We start from the raw sequence: 24,021 nt of genomic DNA, 5'->3' as shown, positions 1-24,021 counted from the left end.
TACCTTCCATGCTCAGTCTCTTTATCTGAATAACGGAGATAATGGTGGTGTTTACTTCACAGGATCGCAGAGATGGTTAATTTTGACAGCTTGACAGGACCTAGAATCATCCAGGAAATGAACATCTGTCGGTGTCTGTGAGGGTGTCTCCAGAGAGGTTTAACTGAGGTGAGAAGAGCCAAACCAAATGTGGGTGGTGCCATCCCTGGGCCTGGAATCCTGGATGGACTAAAAAGAGAAGCAAGTTGGACAGTGGTGGTGCACGCCTTTAACCCCAGCATTTGGGAAACAGAGGCAGGGGAATCTCTGAGTTTGAGGCCAGCCTGGTCTACAGAGTGAGTTTCAAAACAGCCAGGGCTACACAGAGAAAGACTGTCTGGGGGAATAAAAACTGAATAAAAAGGGAAGAAAAGAGATAGAAAGTGAACTAAACACAGTGCCCAGCTCTCCCGGCTTCTTGATTGTGGACACAATGTGACCAGCCGCCTCACCTTCCTGTGACCACATCTGGGGAAGCCATCAACTTTCCCTTCTGGGCTAGACCGCATGCTCAACCCAGGAGCCCAAATAAACTCTTTATTTCCTTCATCCATTTTGTCACGATTTCATCACAGCCAAAGGACAGCAAATAATACACAGGGTCAAACAAGTTCACGAACAGGCCACCCCTGAGATGAAGTTTCTTTTGATGGAGATGACTGTCTACTTGGCCTTTCCGAAGAAGTCCCCTGATGTAGTGATTCTCAGAAACCCAGACTGGCGTGGCAGACAGTGTCCTGGCCTTCACGCTTCAGGTAGCCTGAGTTTCTGCTGGTATAGTCAGAGGACACCCTTAGCAAATTGTCGACTTCCCAGGGCAAGGCCAAGCAGAGTGCAGGTGACCGAGCTGTGCCCCTCTCTAGGCTGTCGGGTCAGCAGCAGTGTCTCTCTCTACCCCTGGCCCTCGCTGCTTTCCTCCAGCCTTGAATGAGGAAGATGTGTAGGGGCTGGAGTGGACATCAGAGCTACAGCTGTCAGAATGTACAGGGGTGGGTGTGAGTCTCAGGGCAGTAAAGAACTGGACCAGGATACATGTTAGAAATAGAAACAGAGCTTTAAAAAGAAGAGAGGGGGGGGGGGGCTGGGCCAGGAGGTCATTTACATAACACCAGTTCTCTGAAGTCTGTGTCAGAGAGGCCTGGGGGGGGGGGGCAGAGTGAAGGGCTCTCCTTCACCAATTGGCTTTCTTTATATGCTAATCTCGATGTTACCTTCTCTAGTCTCCCTTCTTCAGCCAGGAGAAGAGATCAGGTCAGGTTGTCCTCACGCTGGAGCCCCTGCTCTTTCTGTCCTATCCGCCACATCTTTGCGCTGTTGTTGAATTGCTGGCTCTTCATACCTTGCTGAGAGGTGATGTGTTCCCCACCTTTTCCTAGAACTTAGAACAACGTCTGGAAGTTGGTAGGTGACTGGTAAACGTGTGGTTAACATATGCTCAGTTAATGCAAAATGACACACCCAGGGGGCTTTATGACAAGAGTCCCTCGGTGTCTGAAATAGCTTTTCCTTTCTAGTATCCTTTATGTCAGTGGCCCCCGCCACATGTAGCCGGATTTGGGAGTGCTCAGGGCCATGCGGAGTTCAACATTACTGAGCCTGACAGTGGCAGAGAGCCATGGCAACCAAGAGGTGTCAACTGTAGTTGATCAGGACTGAGAAGCTACCTGGAAGCAGAGGCTTGAAGCAAGGAGTGTAGCTGTGAAGAGCACAGACCGGTGCAAAATCAACAGTTGGCAGAGGGCTGGTCCCCAAGAATTCTTGCTCCTCCAGGTCCCTCTTCTTTACAGATGGGCAAGGGAACTCTGCAAGGCTGAAATCCAGGGTCCCGGGCCCCGCCCACTACAATGGTAACCGTACTATGCCCCGGGGTGGCGAACCCTCCTTCGCGCGCGCCCATCGCAGCGTACCAGGGGCACAAAGGGACCCGGCCGCGGCAGTTTTGAAAATATCAAGGAAGTTGATCTGGGCTGGGGCCCAAGCTGTGACGACGAGGGAGGGCGGGAGGAGGAGGGAGGGATGCGCGCGAGGCCAAGACGGCGGGCGCGGGGCGGCACAGCTCGCCCGGCTCCGGCGGGCAGCGCGGCGGCCCTAGCCTGCGACTCCGGGGATTCTCCTCCGGCCACACCGCCTGTGAAGCTACACAGCGCCGCATGTGTCCCCACGCGAGTCCCAGTCCCGCTGGCCGCGCCTAGGGGCAGCGGTCGTTGCCTGGGGAAGACCCCGGCTTCCCGCTCCATCCAAGGCGACTCCAGCACCACCGGGCCCTGCAGAGGCCCGTGCAGAAGGGACCATGAAAGGTAAGCAGACTCTCTGGATCAACCATCCTTCTCCCCAGCCTCGGGCATGGGGCACCCTGACGCCTGAGCTGCAGGAGGGCTGAGAGTCCCCAGAGCTGGGGAAAATATTCAGATGCGGTGGGGGGGGGGGACTGCTTTTTTGGGAGGAGGGCAGGACGGGACAAGACAGGAAGAGTCAGTCCTAAGTTCAGGGGAAGAGAAGAGAGTAGGAATGAACACACACGGCACTTGCAGTGCTGGCCTCACCGCCATTGCCTCGAAACAAATTTCAAGTACAGAGAAGATTCTGATTTGGTTCCCAGGGAGCACAAAAAGATGCTCGGTGTAGACCACAGCTGAGGTCCCATCCCAGGGGCTCCACCAAGGCTTAAATTAAGCTGCACTCTTCCACTAACGTTGGCCCGTTCCCCTCAAGACAATCATGCCAGTTAGAGTCCCAACTTGACATCTGAACCCTGCCTGACCTTCCATGACCTCTGACCTAGGGACCATGAGCAAGCCCTGAGGGCCATTCAGAGTTGGAATGGAAGAAGGAGCCCTTCTTGACTCCAAGCTGCTGCTCGTGGGTCCTGGAGAGCTCCCTTCCTGGCCATGGTTTGGGGGGGGGGGGTTGTGGAGGGGAGAAAGCTTTGGAGAAGTCCTGAGGTTTGGGGTGCTCTTTCCTGCACCTGCTGGTAACCTTCCTCTAGCTGCCCAGGGGATGCTTATGTTCCGACAGTGAGAACGTGACCACTTTTCCTTTCCTAAGAGGACCTTGGGGATGGTGTTCAGGGCTCTAAAACTACACTCTCAGGTGAGGCTGAAAAGGCCCTGTGGTGTCAGGAGGTCAGCCCTCATCTGCCAAGCCTGCTTCAACTGGAGCTGCTGTGGTTGGTCCCTTTGGTGTTCAAGGGTTGGGTCTTCAAGCGAAGACAGTTCTATGACCTCTGCATTGTAGAGCAGAGGAAACGGGGCTCAGAGAGTAGGGTTGGGTCTGGATGTATGGCATGTTCAGCACCCCCATGATGCGCGCACTTTGTTTAAGTTGCCACTGGTGGTATCTGGAAACTCATAATGTTTTCAGGCGGGCTTCTCCTTCTCCCCTACTTACATTTTGTGCTGCGCCCAAATGTAGCTATTATGGAAGAGCAGTGAACAACTCATTGCTAGCCAAAGGGTCACACAGAGCCCAGGACTCTGACCTCCAGCCCAGAGGTCAGTCCTTTCTGCTTCCATAATCCCCGCCCCCCAATGCTCTCTGATGGCCTCTTGGAGTCTTAGACTGACCTGGGTAAACCAAGCCCTGAGGAGTCCCTTTGGCAGACCAAGAAGAGCCTTGCCATGGGTCCCTGTTTCTAGCTGCTGCCTCCTTGGCGCTCTCTCCTCCCCATCCTCGTCCTGGGGCTGGCCGTTTTTCTGAAAGTTCTGAGAATACCTCTCACTATAGACTACAGGCCACAGGCTGCCCTGGACCTTGCCGGTGGTATTAGGATGCTGTACTTCTCAGAGTGCTTTTGACACGCCTCCCCGCCACCCCCGACATAACTGCAGACAAAATATAAAAAGGCAACAATAGGGCTCACAACCTGTGCTGGAAACAAAAGAGTGAGTTTGGATGAATATTTCCAGGAGGTCCCTAGGAACGACCAGAGACGATTGCTCACTCCTGCTCCAGTTCTGGTGTCTCCCCAGATTCCAAGATACTCCCCTCCACAAGTTTCAGGGTAGCTCTTTAAAAGCCTCCGGCGATTTCCTGTGATACCCCAGAGTCTCGAGGGGTACAGAACTGTCAGGGGAGGAAATGATTGACTCCCAGCATGCCTCTCGCCCAGCAGTCTATCTATGATGGAACGGGCAGGGTTGATGGAAACAGCAAATGTTTGGCCTTTTCCACTGCAGTGGAAGCGTGGTGCCCTTCGGAGGGGGCGAGGGGGACTTTGCAAAGAGGCCCTTCCCCAAGGGAGGCTGACTTTTCTGGCTCCTCCAAGGCCCCACCAATCTTCCAATTACATCGGCTGGCAAAGGACCATAATGTCCTCTGCTCAAAGCAAACACAGTGATGTGATGTTTTGTGGAAGGAGGGAGGGAGCATTGGTGGGGATAGTATTTAAACCAGAAAACAGACCCGTTGAGCACCCCAGTGTCAGGCTCTGGCAGCCAACCTGTTTCTGCTGACAGTGGGGGGGGGGGCGGGAGCTCCTGCCTGATGGTGGCTGGCCAGGCCTCCCAGGTAGCCATGTCTTTTTATGAAAGCTGGCACCTGGCCTCTCTCACACATAAGCCTAGGAGCAAGCAGCTGCCACAGCCTCTTGGTGACAAGCCCACCTCAGAGCTTCCCACAACCACCTGTGACAGCGGCTTAACAAAAAGCCCTCCCAGAGCCTCCCAGAAGCAGCCGGGTTGGCTGTAAAGGCAGAAGCTCAAGCATCAAAGATGCGCAGTTTGCAGCTCAGATGTGTTCCTCCAGTCCTGGTTCTGCCATTGCTGTCTCTGGACCCCTTTCTCCTCCCGAGTGTTCTTGAGGCCTGGGAAACCCTGGGTCCCAGGACCTCTTGATGAACAGAAGTGAAGTGGTGGAGGGTGGTGGAAAACATGTTAGCTGTGTGTCTCTGTCCCTGAGTGATATGTGGCTCAGCTGCCTGCCTGCGTGGGAAGCGCGGAGCCGGGCTCCACCACTCTCCAGCACTAGAGGAACAAGCCATTCCCCAAAACTTAGAGAGGACCCAGAAACACAGAGTAAAGGCAGGGAGGGAGGAAAGAAGGCGGTAAAAACACAGCCCCTTGGGGCTAGAGAGAAGATTCAGCAGTTAAGAATGCCAGCTGCTCTTCCGGAATACCCGGTTCAGTTCCCAGCACCCACTTGGTGGCTCACAGCTGCCTGTCACTGCTGGTGGAGGGGATTCGATGCCCTCTTCTGGCCTCTGCATGCGCCATGTACACACACGGTTCACAGAGCTCCCTGTGGGCTACTCTGCCTACATGTATAAAATAAACTAGTAAGACAAAAAGAAAGCTCCATGACTAACATTTGACTTTGGCCAAAATGCTAAGAAATTATCCACACTGTGGACAAGGCCACCTCTCGGCTTACTCAGGAGGCAGCAGGCCATAGCTTCCATCCTCAGAAAGGAGACTAGCATCTAAACCAAGGAGCTAATGGCACTAAGGTGAAAAGAGCCGCCAACTGGTCCAGGAGCCACATAGGTCACAGGGATTTGGATGACAGAGGTCAGTTCCAAAACATCAGAAGTTCTCATGAGAAAGCTGTTGCCCTGCTATCCATCTGGTGTAACTTTAAAACCAAAAGACTCATATCTCAGAGCGAATTTGTGAGAGAGGGAAAAGCATGCTGCTTTGTGACAGGCGCTGGTGGACAGCTTAGCAGTTTCCATGGATATACAGCTGGTCTGGGTGTTAGATTTGGCATCTGGGGTGGTATGATGGGCACTGAACTCTTGCATACACTCCACCTGCATTCAATTATGCTATGCTTCTCTCTCTCTCTCTCTCTCTCTCTCTCTCTCTCTCTCTCTCTGTGTGTGTGTGTGTGTGTGTGTGTGTGTGTTGTATGTTGAGGTCAGCCCAGTCTTTCACAGACCAGCTTTATCACAGCACAGCACACCCTAGGCCCAGTCCCCTCACCAAGGGTGGATGATGCCACAAAGAGGTATCAGAATATGAGGACTCACAAGCAGTCTGTCAGCCCATTCTCTGGCACTCGAGAGAGCTCACAATACCTGTTTGTTTTATAATGTGTTAACCCTACACACACACCGGGCTGAGCTCTTTTAAATCAAGAATCACACCATGCTCTTCTCAGAACTGAGCCCAGGTGATAAAGATGCATGCTTCTATTTAGTAAATACGTATTAACCAGATGTTAGATGCCAGGATCCTTTTAGTCTTGAGACTAGAGTCCAAGAAAGCTACAAGGAAGGGCTTAGATACTACCCTTTCTCTCAAGGAGTTTTCCCTTTGCAGGACACAAGCTTTGTACCCCGTAATTGTGAAAGAGGCTGAAAGTGGCCATTGTTACAAAAGAGGTGTCAAGGAGAGAGTGTGTACGTTTCTGGCTTCTAGTCTTCTTTTTGGATGTTCCATAGCCTTGGATATGAACTCCCGGGGTCTCACTGGGCATTTTCCCAATTGGACATAGAATGATTGTCCCATACATAGTTCCCCAAGGTCCTGGCCTGTGTTTCCAGGGATGTCAACATCTTTATTAGAGGCCACACACCTTTCTCCAGAGTTCAAGAAAAGTACCTTCACGCCCATCTACCCATGTGGGACAGCTGCTTATTCTGGGGTGTCACCGTACCCCTTCCAGACAGCAAATGTATAGGGGAGACCTGCATCAGGGGAGGAGGCACGGAAGCTGAAAGGGAAGCACCTTGGCTAACTGTGCGGCAGACACGAGGACGTACATCAGAGGGCAGCCCTGGATGCTCAGGACAAGTGGTGCTGAAGAACAAGGGGGTAGCATGGGCAGCGGACTCCACAGGAGTCCCAAGGGCAAGTGAATAAATGTTCAGAAAGGGCTTCAGTTAGGAGTCAAGGGTGGGGCAACTTTGAGAGGCTAGAAGTGGTGCCAGTGTGTGTTGAGTCTTGGGTACTTCAGGAAGCACGCTGGCGGGTAGACAGATTTGCCTAGGGTTGAGGGCTTGCTAAGAGAAGCTGAAGGCTGTGGGTCAGGGCAGCCTCCTGCCCTGATGTTGCCTGTTGTGCTCGGAGAACCCGAAGGGCTTGTCAGAAAAAGGCACATTTGACACCTAAACCAGGCTCACTGACAACTTTATCCTGTGCTGGGAAACCTCTACTTTTAGAGGAACAAGAGGAAGGTAGCAAGCTCTTCATGGAGCCCAGAGGTTTCAGACACAGGTGAAGAACGAGGCATGGAAAGTGAGAGGGAGGGAGGGATCCACACTGTTGGTGGTGAACAGAAAACTCACTTCATAGGGTTAACCGAACACTGATCTCTTCTAAATACACATGGGTCCCCTCCCACACCTGTTCACTTGTGCTTGAATGAGATGCAGGTGTATTGAGGGAGCCAGCAAAAGACAAAGAAGAACTCAGCATCGCTGGTCTTTTCAGAACTTCTGCTGCCCAGAGTGGGGAAGTCTTCCACAGTGCAGAGAAAAGAGTCTGAGCACTGCCTACCTGCCCAGGAGAGAGTGTCCAGTTCTCTGACCCTGCTAAAGCCTGTTGGTAGGGTTCAGGTAGGTGACAGAAGGTGTACAGGCTTAGCGTGGTAGAGACCAGGGAGGCATGGGGGCGGGTACAAAGAGAGAAGTTGAAGCCCATTGGTGCAGGAGGAGCAGCAATCCTGTTCCAGAGAGCGAGCAGGGTAACCTGCGGCCTGCACATGGAGCTTGAGAATCACAGATTTCAGCTAAGGAGCTCCAACCTCAGCATCACTGGCTCCACTCCGTTCACAGGCATGGCAGGAGGGGGATGGTATTCTCCAGAACAGCGATCTCCAACATGGCGCACCTCTGAATCCTCATTCCATGGGATCAATCAATGAGTGTTTTTCCAGTTTGACAGGAAGTTCTGAGGTCAAGTCCGTCTGAGAAACACAGAATTAAACATGTCCTTTTTTCCCTAAAGACTTTTTGAAGTATTTGCTGAGAGCTTTATTTCCCCCCAACAAAGGATATTTTAGAATCGTGCTCTGTGAACACACTTTTTAAAAAGGACTTCTTGGAAGTTGGAAGTTGGTCCTGAGGGTGATGGGGGTGGGGATGTGGTAATAGATGACAGCTGTGATTGGGGTTGGGCTAGGAAAACAACACGACCCAAAGTGACTGCTGTCCTTAATCTACATTGGCGTGCGCCTCACGCTCTCCCCCCCTTCTTGCTGTGTTCACGACATCCCTAGTAGCAGGGAACTTGAGAAGTGAGGAATGGTGGCATTTCCCAGAGCAGACAGGCAACAAGAATCAAGCAGGCTGCTAGCTCCCATCTCTCCCATCCCACTAGATTCTTGGGGCTCCGGGGAGTGGAGGAGGGGCTGTTGTTTCTACTTACGATTCCAGTGTGGGGGTGTTGGGGATGGCTGTTGTCTGTGATACCATCCATTGAAGAACTGCTTAGAAGTGGGGTGGACCTTGGGTTATCAGAGGGTTAGAGCTGGCTTAGGCTAGTTTAGGGTTAGGATTGCAATGAAAAGCATGTGTCCCAAAATGCCCCCAGCGGGATAACAATGGAGAGAGAAGGAGTAAGTATATTGTTTAGAGAAAGGAAGGCTTAGGCTAAATCAAGAACGAACTCACAAATTTCTGCAGTCACCAAGCACACAGCGAGAAGCCACAGAGGGAAGGTCCAGACGGAGGTGGCAGGGACAGAAGGGACATAGACGCTGGCAACAAAATAAGGGCGGGGACTGAAGTGGAAAGGAGTTGGGAATGAAGACACTGTGGGGTGTGGAGGCTGTCGGTGCTACTCCCTGAGCTGAGCTGAGCATGCGGATCTGGATGGGAGGCCTGGCTCCCCCAGAGCTGAGAGGGACAGAAGATTCCCACCAGGCTTCAGAAGAACCCACAAAGCCACGGAGAGGGGCAATAGCAGGCGGTTTCTGATGAAAACAACCCTGGGACCTTAATTATAGCGTTCCCCAACCTTAAACTATAGCCATCCTGAAACTTTAAATATAGCATTGGCTCCTGAGAAGGTTTCCCGCATCTCTATTTTTCCTATCCCAATTGGCTGTTTGGAAAATCCACTCCGAACTCGGCTGAAGATAATCATCAAAATATGTCCCTTGGAGTGCCCAAAGAAAGACCTTTTATTTGGTTCCTCGAATTTTCCCCTTCTGACTTGTGCAGGAGAATTCGGTCCCAGAAAAAGGAAAAAAAAAAAAAAACCTGAGGGATGAATCAATCACACATTTCTTGATCAACCAGAAGAAAGCTGGTGTCGGGGACGGTGGCCGAGTTAGCAGATGGTTAGTGTATCCAGGCTGTTTTCTACCCATAGCAGGAAAGGTTGAACCAGGTTTGACCCCAAGAAAGTCAGCAGCTGCTACAACCAGGTGCCAAGACATGTATGCATCAATGCAATGTTCTACCTGACTCTGGCAGGCAAAAGCTTAAAAGCAAGGAATTCCTCCTCTCTGGCCGTCCTTCTGGCATTTAAATTGGAGATTACGCCCCCAGGTACCCGTGGAACAGAAGCCCTTTCAAACCTGCAGTGTTTGCTGCTACCTTATGAAGCTGGCTTGCAACACTGGCCTTTAAAGGCGCTTTGATGTTTCCCCTTTTTTCCAAGCACATTGCCCGCGATGTGGGCTACATGAAGAGCATCACCCGGCCATGTCTTCTCTCGGGAAAAGCACTCTGTCATTGTCACAGCTCAGAACCCTTGTGGCCTTGAGACAAGGAGGCAGTGACTGGTTCTCAGAGCCTCATATATTTGCTCCTTCGTGATTCCCAGGTGATGCTGATCTAGGTGTCCCTCAGAGAGGCTTCACGGAAGTTTTTAGGTCTAGACATGGCTTGTCTGATCCAGCGTCCTCATCCAAGCCTATCCTGTTCCTGATGTTGAAAGCTGCAAAAAGGAAAAGAGAAAGCATGTACCTGCAATGGAGGTACTCCTTCCTAGAAGGATAGCCTGCTCTGTCATATCAAACAAGGCTCTCCTTGCTGTTTCAGACACCCAGCAACCCTCACATTTTACAGAGAGGTCACCATAACTTTGGGCAAACCCAAAGTCCTAAATGTCACATATGTTCACGCCTGCACCCTTCCCGACCACTCCTCACCTTAACAGGAATCCTTCTAGTTCTAGAAAAAGAATGTTTCATTCAGTCTCCGGCTAGCTCTGCGGAAGGGAGGGAAAGCCCGCCTAAACTCTGCTGCCTCCCCTGGCCCCCTCCTCTCCACCGTCCATTTCCCGGCAGTTCAAACCTGAAGCCTCCGAGTGATCATTTTGTCTCTGCCGTGTTAAGCTCTTGCAAAACCCCACGCGTCAACACTCCCTTGGCCGTAGAGAATTCCAAGAATAAAACAGATTGAAACCATATTTCTAATGGTTAATCTTCATTTGCTTTTGAACTAAAACAAACCCTTGATTGCACCAGCAGAGAACATTCAGGTCTTCGGCAAGAGTCAGCACGCTACCTTGACTGATGCCCCCTTGCAGCACCAGCCCTGGGCTGACCTGGAGGAGGTGACCCAGGGGGAGCTGATGAGTAACCAGATGGCAGGCCTGGGTGGAGGGGTCCTACCCCAGCTCTCACGTGCCCTCCTGTAGATGCTGTGTGTGTGTTGGGGTCTGGATTCCCAGACACGGGGGAGCCGTTACTATCCTTGGGTCTTTGTAATGGGACAGCAATGATTCTGACATGTACGTTCCCTTCTGAGAGCTAGTGTATCCAATGCCAAAGCCGCTCTGCCCGGAAGGATGGGAAGGGAAAATGGGAAGATGAAGGAAAACTGTTGTCCTGCCTCAGGGGACCACATTTGGCCTGGCCCCAGGGGTGTGTCCTGGTTCCCACCTCGTTTCCATTCATCTCCTCAGCAATCTTCTCTTCCTCTGGGATTTCCTCACTCTCAAGTCTGTATGTTCATCCAGTCTCCAACAAGAGAAAGCTCAATGAGACATAAACACTTCAAGTTTGTACTTACACAAGGCTTGGCTTGCGGGAGCCCCACAAGTGCTTTGGATTATGTTCTCATTAAAGTGAGAAAGGATGAAGTGGCAAGCTGCCAGAGGATTCTAGATATAGGCCAGTCAGAGTCCCCAAGGGCAGGATTCTACGCTGGACAGCAGGAAGTCAGGGGATGGGAAGAGGAGAAACCCTCTTTGGGGACTGGGGAGGGCTTTGAGTTATAGAGTTGAGATGTCACCACCAGAAAGAGAGCCAACACTCAGGAACCACTGGTCTAGGGAGAACTGTCACTTCCTCTCTGTGGACCAGGAACGCGGTATGAACGTCCATTGGCTAATGGCAGGCAGATTAAGGGGCTCTCACTAGGGGAGCAAGGGTGTGACAGAGCTGTTCTGGGAGGGGTGTTTGCTGAAGGCTGGTGTCAGCCAGGCTTCATTTAAATCATCCCAGATTCCTTGCAAAGGCTATAAACAGTGGAGTGATGAAATTGCCTCTGGAGCCAGAACAGGGAGGAGGCCCTGTTATGAGTGCGGGCCAAGAAGCACCACTAAGGAGTGGGGGGAGAAATGAGGGGCATGGACAGGAAGGAAGGGGAATCTGTCCGAGGGACTCGATGGGAAGATCTGGACAGCCCCCAGAGTGCAGTGTTCTAAAGCACTCCTGGACTGAGCCGCCCTAGCTAGCTGCTGAGGGAACAGAATGGCCCCAGGAATGCTAGTCCACCTAGCCCGAAGCTTTTGGGAAAGAGATCATTACCCTGTAAGCCTAGGCAAAGCCATCCTTGTAAACTGTTGGCGGGTTGATGGAGGGATCACAGCCCGAGCTGCAAAGCGAAGCTGAAAAGACTGGTTCCTCGGGGTACATGTGAAAGGATGCATTGCACCCCATACACCATACTTCTCGTCCCTATTTCCCTCTCCCACTCCGCCATTCTTTAAAGTGCTTACCAGCAGACACACACACACACACACACACACACACACACACACACACACACTTACTTCTTCATTCATCTATCAAATCCAGAGACGAATTTCTCTAATTTCTTATATCATATCCTTCTCAGTCTACTTGTTGGGATCAAATAGGGCAGTGGAGTAGGGATGCTTTTTCCATCTTCAGCCTCCCTCAACTCAGAATTCCTCTGGAGGTGGGACTCTTGAGTCCTGGATCCGGAGAGTCTCAGATGGCTTCAGATAGAGCTGTATAACCACTAGCAGGAAGCATCATGAAAAATAGTTGCGAGGTTTCAAAGCCAAAGTTGGTGCGCCCTTCTCTGAACCAGCCTGCTGGCCCTTAGAACTCAAGCCCTGGGCATGAGAGCTGGCCACTGAGTTCCACAGAGAGGGGAATCCACAACCCTGGAGTACATGTAGAAGAAGGACTTAGTCCAGTATCAGATGAGCTGGACAGACCTGGGGGCTCAGCAGAGGGGGCTTGTAGCAGTGATGGGACCCTGCTCAGTTCCTTTCTGGATGAGCCCATTCAAGGTTGCCTCTGCCTCTCAAGTGCTCTTCCCACTGTCTTGGTTTCTTTTCCTGATGCTATGACAAGCTAGTCTGACGAAAGCAACTTAAGGGGGGAAGTGTTTCTTTGGGCTCACAGTCAGAGGTGCAGCCCAGGATGGTGAGGAAGTCAGTGTGAGCCTGAATCAGCCGGCCACTCCCATCCACAGTCAGGAAGTAGGGAGAAATGACTGATCGCTGCTCAGCTCCCCTTCGCTGCTCAGCTCCCCTTCGCTGCTCAGCTCCCCTTCACCACAGTATATTCCAGGATCCCAGCTAGGGAATGGTGCTGCTGCCATAGACAGGTTCTCAGGTATTTTAATCAAGATAATCACACTCTAGACATGCCCCGGAGGCCCATCCCCAGTGATTACAGATTCTGATAAATTGACAATGAACCTTAAGTGACAAATCTACTCTGCACTTCAGTTTCCCAGTTGATTACAGTGGTCACAGGGCAGCATTTGGGACCTGAGGTCACAGGAGCCAAAGGTTTACAAAACACAAGAGGGCTATTGGTCATTGGCACATCCCTCAGAGGTCTGCCAGCCCAGGGAAGTACCTGTCCCTTCTCCTTTCTACCCTTCGATTTTGTAGATGCATACTCAGAACTCTGAAGAACTTTAGTATGTCAGCCAGAGAGGGAAGATTTCTGAGTCCAGATCTTGGCTTCTCTGCTTGTATTGTGTGTGCCATTAGTAACATTCCTAATGTCTTTGGCTCTCAGTCTCTTTGACCATAAAACTGATACTTTAGGCTGTAAAATTTATAGGATTGTCCTGATGATTGCCTTGAGGCCAGACCCAACACTTCGCCACATTTCAAAAATGAAACATGAGGAAAACAAAATAGGCGTGGTTGCTTCCGGCATTCTTTGGAGCTTTGGCGTTTAGGTAAGAAGTAATCAACAAATGTGTTAGTTAGCTGGAAGTTGAAAGGAAACAGAAGTCTCCAAGGATTAAGCAAAACAAGCCCCAAAGAAGATGAATTCTTGGAAGAGAAACAAGAGGAGGAGGATGGGGGAAAAGGGAAGTGGGGGGGGGTGGCATTTAAACTAGGAACTCCAGCCAGAGGGGAAACAAGTACAGGGTTGATGGGAACCTGTGACCATGAGCCCTACAAGGGGCAGCTGGATCACTGCTCCCACAGCAAAGCTTAGACCCCAGAAGCTGTACCTTCACATGCACTGTGTGTGTGTGTGTGTGTGTGTGTGTGTGTGTGTGTGTGTGTGTGTGTGTGTGGACGTGCGTGTGTGTTTGTACTACACACTCATTAGGGGCTGAACCAGGGTCTCATATATTGTGAGCACTGGCTCTACCCCTGAGGTACAATTTCCTACAATGTCCCTCCACCACAAGCCTTTCATCCACAGTTTTTCAGTGTACAAGATAAACTATGAAAGCGTTTTGAGTTAAACTTGTAAATACATTGGCTTTTATCATGAGACTCATTGGGGGGGGGGGTGCCAGCAGATTAGTACATACCATGTAATTAGAAATACAATTTTTATATCCTTCCTTGGTGAAAACTTGTTGTTACCTTATCATTAAAATATCTTTATAGTCCGATCCAGTAAATTCACTTACAAGCATTGTATAAAGCCCTTTTTATGTATAAAAAAGGGAGAATCTTTTTTCTCAATCATTTGAGCTGTAGCTTCAGATGCCATGGGAATGGTACATAGGGCTTTGGGGCTGCAGAGATGGCTTAGCAGTGAAGTGCACTTGCTGCTGTTCCGGAAGATTGGAGTTAATTCCCAACACTGTTGTCAGGTGGCTCACAGCTGCCTACAACTCGAGCTCCAGGGGAATTCCTCCGCCTCCTTCTGGCCTCTGCGGGCACGGCACTTACATGCGCATACCCCACCCACACGGGCACACACACACCTATGCACACAATTACAAACAGAATATTTTTCATGGCATATAAGGCTATTGCTAAGACATGTAAGCAGAAATTTCTCGGGGGGAAGCCCACAGTCACACTTGAGTACGTTCTGTTCTTCCCGAGCGTCTCCTATTGATGGCCAGATCTAACCCTATGTTAAAATCTTATAACTTTTCATTGAAACAGACCAATAGACATGCGAATTATGGCATGTCTGTGCACACACTACACACCTGCAGACAAAATGGATAAAATAATCTACATTTAAATATTTAAATAAATAAAGCCATTTAAAAGGGGGGGTCAAAGATGCCTCTTCTAAGTAATTTAGGTTTCCTCCTTGGCTTTTATCCCCATTTCCCAGGGCAAAGTCCAAGTTGGCCCCAAGACTTGCTCTGCCTCTTTATTAAAGCTCCTCCCTCATCCCTGTTTTCCTAGGAGGAGGAGATGGGAGGGCAAGGGAAGGAGAGAAGTTTTCTCAATAGTGAGACACACCATTTAGGTCTTATTTGGGAATCGCCTGGTCCTGGCTCCTTTCTCCTCCATGCTCCATTTGACCACCTTGGTGGGTCTCCAGTGAAGTCCATACAGGAAGCAGAATGCACTGCCCGCCTCTGGATTTCTGCCTCCTTCTTCCTAGTTCGGCTAGACACAGTCTTGGAGTCCATACAGGGCCAGATTCAGACTGTGCCTGCAGCAGGGAATTTCTGCTCTGTTCCATGGGTTGAACCTATCGACACATTCGATAGGTTTATATATTATATATCTTTGTATTATATATGTGATATATATATATATACATATATATATATATACACATTATATAATATCTTTGTTCCACCCGCAGGGGTCTGAGCAAGGTGCAGACTCGGCGAGGGCGGGGGGGGGGTGCTGTGTGTCTTCTATAACTGTGGGAAATGAGCACCTCTCTACCAAATTGGGGGGGGGGACACTTAGTATCTTGACCGTCTACATCTTACCTTTGTCCCGTTTCTCAGCTTTCATCAGGTCACCTGGGCTCAGGTGAACTGGACCTAGGGACTGGGTAGTCACGGGATGTGAGCTGGAGAGGGAAGGGAGTGGCGTGGGGTCAAGGCAGAGTCTGACCCACCTGGTTCCACCGCAGTGAGATCGGCTGGCAGTGACAGGGATGTACTGTGTGTTACTGAAGAGGACCCGGCTGGTGAGGACGAGGACATGCCATCCTTCCCATGCACCCAAGAAGGTAAAGTACTCAAGGACCCCCTGTCTGCTCTGGAGGCTGAGAATTCCCTGCCTTTGTCACTAGACTGGTGAGCAATGTATCCAGATGTGTGGCTTCAGAATTCCTGCACTCATTTTCCTACTGTCCATTAGAGAGTGGAGGGCAGAGCTGTGCAGCCTGGGACTGTGCAGTGTGGAAGAGATTAGCATTTGGCTTAAGAGTTACATGCCTCCAGGGTTCTATCTGAGCCCTTCCAGGAACCCCTGCCATCTCCCCGAGCCAGACACCCTGTACCCAAGGTCTGTCTTCTGCCTTGCTGCTCATGCTATTTGAGCTGCTGGTTGGACTAGGACCGTCAGTGGTACTTTGTATAGATTGTGCAGGACTCGGTGGCATTTGGTATAGAGTACACCTTGTGTCCTTTCCTTCACTGCACATTGTACTTACCCAGGGATGCCCCAGGCCTGCCCTCAGAATTCCTCACTTCTTCCAGTGTGCCATGTGGACCAGATGCTAGGGTTTTCATGATGGACAGTGGTCATCATTTGCAGATAAACTGAACTCACCCTGGGACCATCCCACATTCCCAGTGGGCACTGGTCACCTCCCAGAGTTCCCAGGAACACCTGCCTCCTCTTATCTCCTGTGCAGCAACCCTACAGGTGGACTTTAACTCCCTGTTTGGTTTCCAAGACAACCACAGCTCCTTTGTCCAGTTTGAAAACTGGTGACCAACTTCTGGCATGCCTGGGGCAGGGGGAATCTCCAGGAGTGAAACTTTAAATCTTAACACTGAAATTCTCTGCAATGCATCACAGTTTGCCCCTACTGAGGAATTCTCATGGAGAATTTCAGTGCTGTAACCTGGAAAGTCATGGGCAGATTGGGTTGGGTTGAGCACACAATAGAGCATTGCATTGGGCAGGGGGGTTTTGTGTGTGTGTGTGTGTGTGTGTGTGTGTGTGTGTGTGTGTGTGTGTGCGTGCATGCTGGCGCATGCGTGTGCACAGGAAAAGCACAGGCTTCTGGGATTGTGGATCATTGGTAGGACCATAGTAGAGGGAAAAGGCGTCTTCCCACTTCGTAGGGTGAATAAAGATACAACCAAGAAAGAAAGACTGGTAAGGAGGGGAAGGGGTAGCTTTTGTCTCCTCTATTCCAGAAAGTTTTAGAAATTCAGTCTAAGTAGGAGCAAATAAGAGATAAAAGTGGGAGACTCCCGCCAGGAGCCTGGCTTGAAAAGTGACAAGGCAGGCCAGAAAAGGGACACAGAACTGTGCATTTTAGTCCAGCCTTCGGCACTGACCCAAGCCACTGCCATCTGCTTGTCCTCTGCAGACTCGCCAGGACCCCGCTGCAGCCGGTGTCAGAAGAACCTGTCTTTGCACACGTCGGTGAGGATTCTGTACCTCTTCCTGGCTCTGCTTCTGGTGGCCGTGGCTGTGCTAGCCTCTCTGGGTGAGTTCAGGGTTCCTTGACCCTGCAGGGGAGTGGCTGATCAGGGTTCTACACCAAAAATACCCCTGTAGAGACAAGCGCTCCACCTCTGTCACTTGTAACCCAGACAAGCATCTTCCTGGCTTGGACCTCATCGTGGCTAATACACTAAGAGGGATTAGACTTGCTTCTAATCTCTGGGTAAGGGTTTGATGTAGGACTTTGAGTAGAAGAAAATAACCAGACGAGTTGGACAGGTGTGTTGGAATCATGTCGGAGTTTTCAGAATATTGCTGTCCCCTCCTATTCCCAGGGTGATAGAGTGAATCCACAACTTTAGCTCTCCGGGTGAATCTCTTGTATAGCCCTGGGTTGTGACCACTGGATCAAGCGACTTCTGTGACCATGTATGGTCTCTGTGTGTGCTGTTCAAGATAAGATTGGTACCACCTGCATCAAGATTACCTTCAGTATGGGTACCATCTGTATCAAGATCACCCTCAGTATTCATTAAAATATAAATTCCAGGCTCTCACTAAGACCTGCAAAATCAGAGTCCTACAGATGAGGTCAGGAGACCCGAGTGCTGGTGTTTCTCATACACAGTGCAGTCAGTGTGACCGTGGTGCTATGGCAGGCCAGGTTCCAGCAGATTCTGCTTTCGAGATTCTAAGAGTTTAAGGCCAATTGTCTACAATCAGTTTGATCACATCACACTGAAATCTGTTCCAACCGGCTTGATACTAGTGACAAGACTGGGAATCGGGAGAGAGAGGCAATGGAGGCCTGAGTGACCTTCACCCAAGGTACTGCCTGGGAAGGCACTTGGTCCTGTCCCTGGGTGAGGGTAGTCAGGAAGCAACCCTGGCTTTATTAGTTGCATTTCTTTTTGCTATGACACAAAGCAGCTTCAGGGAGGGAGGGTTCATTCTGGCTTATCATTTGAGAGCAGTTCCTCGTGATGGGTAAGGCACCGCAGCAGGAGGAGATGACCAAACTCATTGCCTTATCAGACAGAAGGCAGAGAACAGAAGGAAGGTAGGGCCCAGCTATGAAATTCTCGAGGCTCACGCCCAGTGACCCATGACCTCCAGTGAGATTCCACCTCTGAAAGGTGCTTTCTGAAACAGCACCTCTAGCCGGGGACCAAGTGTTCAAAACCATGAGCCTGTGGTGCACATTTTACACTGAAATTGTAACAAGATGAGAAGGCAGAAAAAATAAGAGCAATGCTTCAACAAATCAATAAACAATTATAAAATGAGAACTGTGTGGGGAAATCGGGAGAATACAGGGAATGAACCCCTGGCTGATGGCCCAGTAGACATTAGGAAACGTTAGAGTCAAAATAACAATTATTAAGTCTCTATTTCTTTCCCTTATCTATATATGGGCTCTTAATTGAGAGAAGGCTCAAACGAAATAACTATTGCCGACTGTAAAGCACTACCCCAACCCAATAGTGTGTGAGATTGTCCCTAGGATCTCTCAAACATGTCATTGTTACTAATTAATTCGATCTCTTGACAGATCTGAGGTATACAATGTTCACTAGAGCAAGCCCAGAAATTCTAAATCACTTGAAAGCACAAAGGTTTGGAGGCACTAAGAACTTTAGAAGTCACTGCCTCCATGTTGTTATTTCGTAGATGACTCTGTTCCCTCTGGAAAGGTTCGTTGATCTGCCCAAAGCCACCCAGCAGACTTTATGTCAATCTGAGTCTAGAAGCTAAGCCACTTGGGTGATACTAATTCCATTCGGCCTGACATGGCCATCAGAGGAGCTGTGTCAGTCATTGGTCCAACCAATACCCTCTCACCACCACCAAGGCCATCCAGGCTTCTGCCAGCCTAGGTACCCTGCTTCTGCTGAGCCGTGCTCTAATCCCTCTCGGCACAGCGGCTTCTGTAGGGACCAGGTTGAATTGAATTGTAAGGTAGCATAGGCTGCTCTAGAGGAAACTTTGTACCAAGGATCTGTACAAATCGAAGGGTTATAGTACACACATTTACCCCAAGGGAAGAATCGTGTTCTCACAGCTATCATAGATAAGGGTTGTTTATAAGATGGATCATTGGTCATATCTACACAGCAGATTTTGTTTATAAGCTTAGGAGAGGAGTGTCCTTAGCAAGAGAGGATATTTTATAGCCCTGATGCGCTCCTAAATAGAGCATGGTGAGGACCCCAAAGGTCATGACTCTAAAGTGACTTTTGAACCCCAATAGAAAAATATTCCTAAAAGACCAACCTATGTGTCCAACCACAGAGAATGGATAAAGAAAAGGTGTTTTATGTACACAATGGAATTTTTTCTTTTTTGTTGTTTTTGTTTGTTTCTTTGGCTCGGTTTTTCAAGGTAGGATTTCTCTATGTAGTCCTGGCTGTCCTGGAATGCACTCTGGAGACCAGACTGGCCTGGAACTTGAGAGGCCTCTGCCTTTACTTTAATCTCAAGTGCTGGGATTAAAGGTGTATGCCATCACCACCCAGCTACAGAGGAATTTTTTCAACCGTAAAGAAAAAGATGACATTTGCTGGGACATGTATGAAGACAAATACTATATTTTCCCTCTAACTTGTGGTTCCTAGATTGTATGGAGAGATACAAAGTCTCATGTGTACATATGACATGAAAGGAGAGGACCAAGTGCAAGGGGGAGGAAGGAGAAAACTGGGATGGAAGGTCATTGCTGGATGTGCACTGTATTCTTGTATGGAAATATCTGTGTAACACGGTGCCACTGACAATGAACACCACACTCAAAATTTTTAAAAAGAAAAAAAATGTTTTAAAGCTTTTTTAAAAGAAAAACACAAACTCTGAATGGAAAGACGGCAGGAAAAAGAAAATTGCCCGCGGTGCCGTATCTGTAAGAGTCAGATAAGAGAAAGTAGACGAGATGGTCAGAGTCACACAGTTCTGCATTTTATGTTCTAAAGTGTGTATCTGTGTGACTGTCAAGGGGGTACCCAGGGACACATCACTAGAAGAAATGGACACTTGAAGCTACTGATGGCAGTGACTGCTCTCTGAGTGATGATGGAACTAAGAATAATTTTATCAGTATATGTTTGTGAAGTTTTTCTCTCCTGTCTTATGAGGAGGTCTTGTTTCTAAAACCCCGGGCTGGTAGGTGAATTAATGCTCTTGTACCGGGATGTATGCTGAACTGAAGCAGTAAGAAGCACTTTGGTTTGGTCATGTGGAAGCCTTTCTCCTGGGAGAAGCATAAAGGTTTCAGTGGCAGACTGATAAAAATGATCTCACCAACGATGGCTATTTCTGGACCATGACCTAGCCCGGCATCTCTTATGTTTCTTCAGTTTTCAGGAAGATGGACTCTCTCGCAGAAGATATCTCCTTGGCCCAGTCCATCTATAATAAGAAGCTTGTGTCAATGCAAGAAAATCTTCAAGGACTGGGTAAGATTCTAGTGTCCAGAAGCACACAGGGCCCTCCATCCTGGATTATCAAAAGATGGGCAGGTGCTGCCTACTCTCTCAGACCAGCCACTGATCCCTGCTTCCCTTTCTGGATGAGCACCGTCCATCCAAGGAGGGCAGGGCTGCTGGGATACAAGAACAGGGGGAAGAGTTTCTATATGGGCTATTGATCTAGCCACGGGTCATAGGCAGACAAGGAAAGCAAGCACGGTTCATTCTCAAAACACCCTCATGCACCTCAAATGATTTGTAAGACCTTGCAAAGCCTCCTGATATCTGAGCCCCTTCCAAGTCTACTGCCTTAAGCCAGAGCCCAGTTCATAATGGTCTTTATCCTGTTCTCCAGTCAGAAGGAGCCCTAACAGACGTGGGTTTAAAGGTCACCTATGTTGCTGATAGAAAGTGCTGCCCTGACACCTGGTAACAGAGTTCCATTTGGCAAGCTACTTTTCTGTCTTATTCCTCAGAAGTCCCAAGGAAAACAACTCACCAGGGCCACCTTACCTACAAATACAGTGTGAGATATCAACCAAGACAGTAGATATTAAAATAAGTGTGGGAACTTTTGAGTGGAGTGCATTTTGGAGGTTCTTGGTCACCTCAGAACAGTCACTAAGCTCTGTTCTTGAGAATGCAGTGATGCTATGGGCAAAAAGCTGTCCAAAATCCCACCCTTCAGATTGCAGAGTAAAGATGCAATTCCCTAGGGGTTTCTGAGAGGGATTTTCATAGCAGGAAAGGAAGCAGGGTCTGGAAACCACTTGCCAGTTCCCTGTACCTGCGTTGCAAGAAGTACTTTTGGGGGTAGGAAGACAATTCACCCACACAAGCATTGTGACCTGAGCTTAATCCCAAGAATCCATGTGGAAAAGGTGGATACAGTAGCACACACTTGTCATCCCAGTGCTACGGTGACAGAAAGAGGTAGATCCTTGGCGCTCGCTTGCCAGTCAGCCTTGCCTGATTGACAAGCTCCAGGCCAGCTGAAAGATCTGTCTAAAAATCAAAATAGACGGCACATGAGGAACAACACCCAACGTGTCCTCCAACTTCCACACATGTGCGTGTGTGCCTGCATGGATATAAACATGTACACACACACGTGTGCGTACACACACACACACACACACACACACACACACACACAGCACCTTTGTCCCATTTAACTGAAAATGTTGTCCCCTTTTCTCCTGAAGACCCAAAAGCCCTGAACAATTGCTCCTTTTGCCGTGAGGCTGAGCAGCTGGGGCAGGAGATCAGAAAGCTCCAAGAGGAGCTGGAGGGGCTTCAGAAGATGCTGCTGGCCCAGGAGGTCCAGCTGGACCAGACCTCCCAGGCCCATGAGCTGCTCTCCACCACAAGCAGTCAAATCTCCCAGGAGATGGGCAGTTGTTCCTTCTCCATCCACCAGGTAAATCAGTCCCTGGGACTCTTCCTGGCACAGGTGAGGGGCTGGCAGGCCACCACAGCAGGCATGGACACCACCCTGAAGGACCTCACCCAGGAGTGCTATGACGTCAGGGCTGCTGTCCACCAGATCAACTTCACAGTGGGCCAGACCGCTGAGTGGATCCATGGCATCCAGCGGAAGACAGACGAGGAGACTCTGACCCTACAGAAGATGGTCACGGACTGGCAGAACTACACCAGGCTCTTTGGGGGTCTGCGCAGCACTTCTGCCAAGACTGGAGAAATGATTAAGACCATTCAGGCCACCCTGGGGGCATCCTCGCAGCGCATCAGCCAGAATTCTGAGAGCATGCATGACCTGGTGTTGCAGGTCATGGGCCTTCAGCTACAGCTGGACAACATCTCCTCCTTTTTGGATGACCATGAGGAGAACATGCATGATCTCCAGTACCACACCCGATATGCCCAGAACCGCACAGTGGAGAGATTCGAGTCTTTAGAAGGACGCATGGCTTCTCATGAGATTGAAATTGGCACCATCTTCACCAATATCAATGCCACCGACAACCACGTGCACAGCATGCTTAAGTACCTGGACGATGTGCGGCTGTCCTGCACCCTGGGCTTCCACACCCATGCCGAGGAACTCTACTACCTAAATAAGTCCGTCTCCCTCATGCTGGGCACCACAGACTTGCTCAGGGAGCGCTTCGCTCTGCTCAGTGCGCGGCTGGACTTCAATGTCCGAAACCTCTCCATGATCATGGAGGAGATGAAGGCCGTGGACACACAGCATGGAGAAATCCTTCGGAATGTCACCATCCTGCGAGGTAAGAGGAGGGGCGGTCCGGGTTTCCCAGGGATTCGAGGTTTCTCCTATATACAGGAGCACATGGCTTTATGGAAATCTCCGACTGTGTGTACATAGATAGAAGGTGGCTGATAGAGGATGCTGGATAGGGAAACATCACCAAAGCCGTGCTCTGACCCATTCCCAAAGCAGCAGACAACTTTCAGAAATGTCTTTGAGGGGCTCAGTGGTTAAGCACACGATCTGCTCTTACAGAGGACCTGGTTCAGTTCCCAGCGCCCACCTAAGGAAGGTGATGAATACTTGTCCCTCTAAGTGTGGGGGATCTGAAGCCTTCTTCTGGACTCCGCAGGCACATGTATACACACGGTGGCACACACACGTACACAAGTAAAAACAAATCAGCTTTTAATGTTTAAAAATTCTGTCTTTGAGAGCCAGGCTTGGTGCTGCTGCACACCTATAACCCCAACACTCAGGAGCCCGAGGTGGGAGAATCATCACAGGTTCAAGGCCAGCTTGGACTGACTACACACTAAGTCTCAGAGATATATAGTGAAGAACGAAGGAAGGAAGGAGAGGGAGGGAGGGAGGGAGGGAGGGAGGGAGGGAAGGAAGGAGGGAGGGAGGGAGGGAGAGAGGGAGGGAGGGAGGTTGGTTCTTGGTGAAGGTGATAGAGTTTCTAACTTCACCTTTCAAGGAAAATTTGATTAATTCATGGATTTCTTTTAGTCCACTTAGGCGAATATGCAGACTTTGTTCTTTTGAAACCATCCATGTTCCCTCTCCCCCTTCCTGCCCCCTCGTTGATGCTTTTGTCTGCCCATCCAGCTATGCGCCCCTCAGAGACCCATCACTCTGCATTCTTCTTCTCCTATATGCCCCTAAATTCCCTTATTCATCCGAATTCTCCAGAAAAAGCAGTAGTAGAATGTAGGTAGATAGATGATAGCTAAGTGATAGACAGACAGACAGACAGAAAGACAGATCATAAGGAATTGGTTTGTGTGATTATGAAGACTGGCAAATTCAAGATCACCAGGCAGGAAGAAATCTCTTACTTAAAGGAGGGCTAGCTTTATGCTTTACTCTGGCCTTAGCCTTCTTGGATGAGGCTAACCCCACACTGGGAAGGATAATCTGCTTTGTTCGGTCTGTGAGTTGCACTGACCTCAATCTTGTGAGCAAGCACAGCATTTCCCTCCTTCCTTCCCTCCCGCTTGGCCCAGAGTCACAGGAGCCCTTAAGTGGCCTAACTTCTTATTCAACTGAGTCACCACTGTGTCTTTGCTGAAGGCATTTGTCCTTTTGGATCATCTAACCCTGGAGAACACAAAGCTGCAACAGTATGCAAACATCTTGCTGGTGGGTCACTGAGCGAAATTGTGAACTG

At 49.8% G+C, this 24,021-nt stretch overlaps 1 protein-coding gene across 1 annotated transcript in view; it reads left to right on the top strand.

Annotated features, from left to right (window-relative positions):
* Positions 1-2,091: 2,091 nt before the first annotated feature.
* Positions 2,092-24,021, top strand: part of Scara3 (scavenger receptor class A member 3) — a 31,847-nt gene continuing 9,917 nt past the window's right edge. Inside the window, exons 1-5 of the mRNA XM_075949630.1 lie at positions 2,092-2,336; positions 15,445-15,543; positions 16,861-16,980; positions 20,288-20,386; positions 21,604-22,647. Coding sequence (XP_075805745.1) covers positions 2,330-2,336; positions 15,445-15,543; positions 16,861-16,980; positions 20,288-20,386; positions 21,604-22,647 — 1,369 coding nt within the window. The 5' untranslated portion in view covers positions 2,092-2,329. The remainder of the gene's footprint in view (positions 2,337-15,444; positions 15,544-16,860; positions 16,981-20,287; positions 20,387-21,603; positions 22,648-24,021) is intronic.

This window comes from Microtus pennsylvanicus, chromosome 15, assembly GCF_037038515.1.
Source record: "Microtus pennsylvanicus isolate mMicPen1 chromosome 15, mMicPen1.hap1, whole genome shotgun sequence".
Classification (NCBI taxonomy): domain Eukaryota; kingdom Metazoa; phylum Chordata; class Mammalia; order Rodentia; family Cricetidae; genus Microtus; species Microtus pennsylvanicus.
Note: the sequence above shows the minus strand (reverse complement) of the source record. Positions and strands in the feature narration are given on the sequence as shown.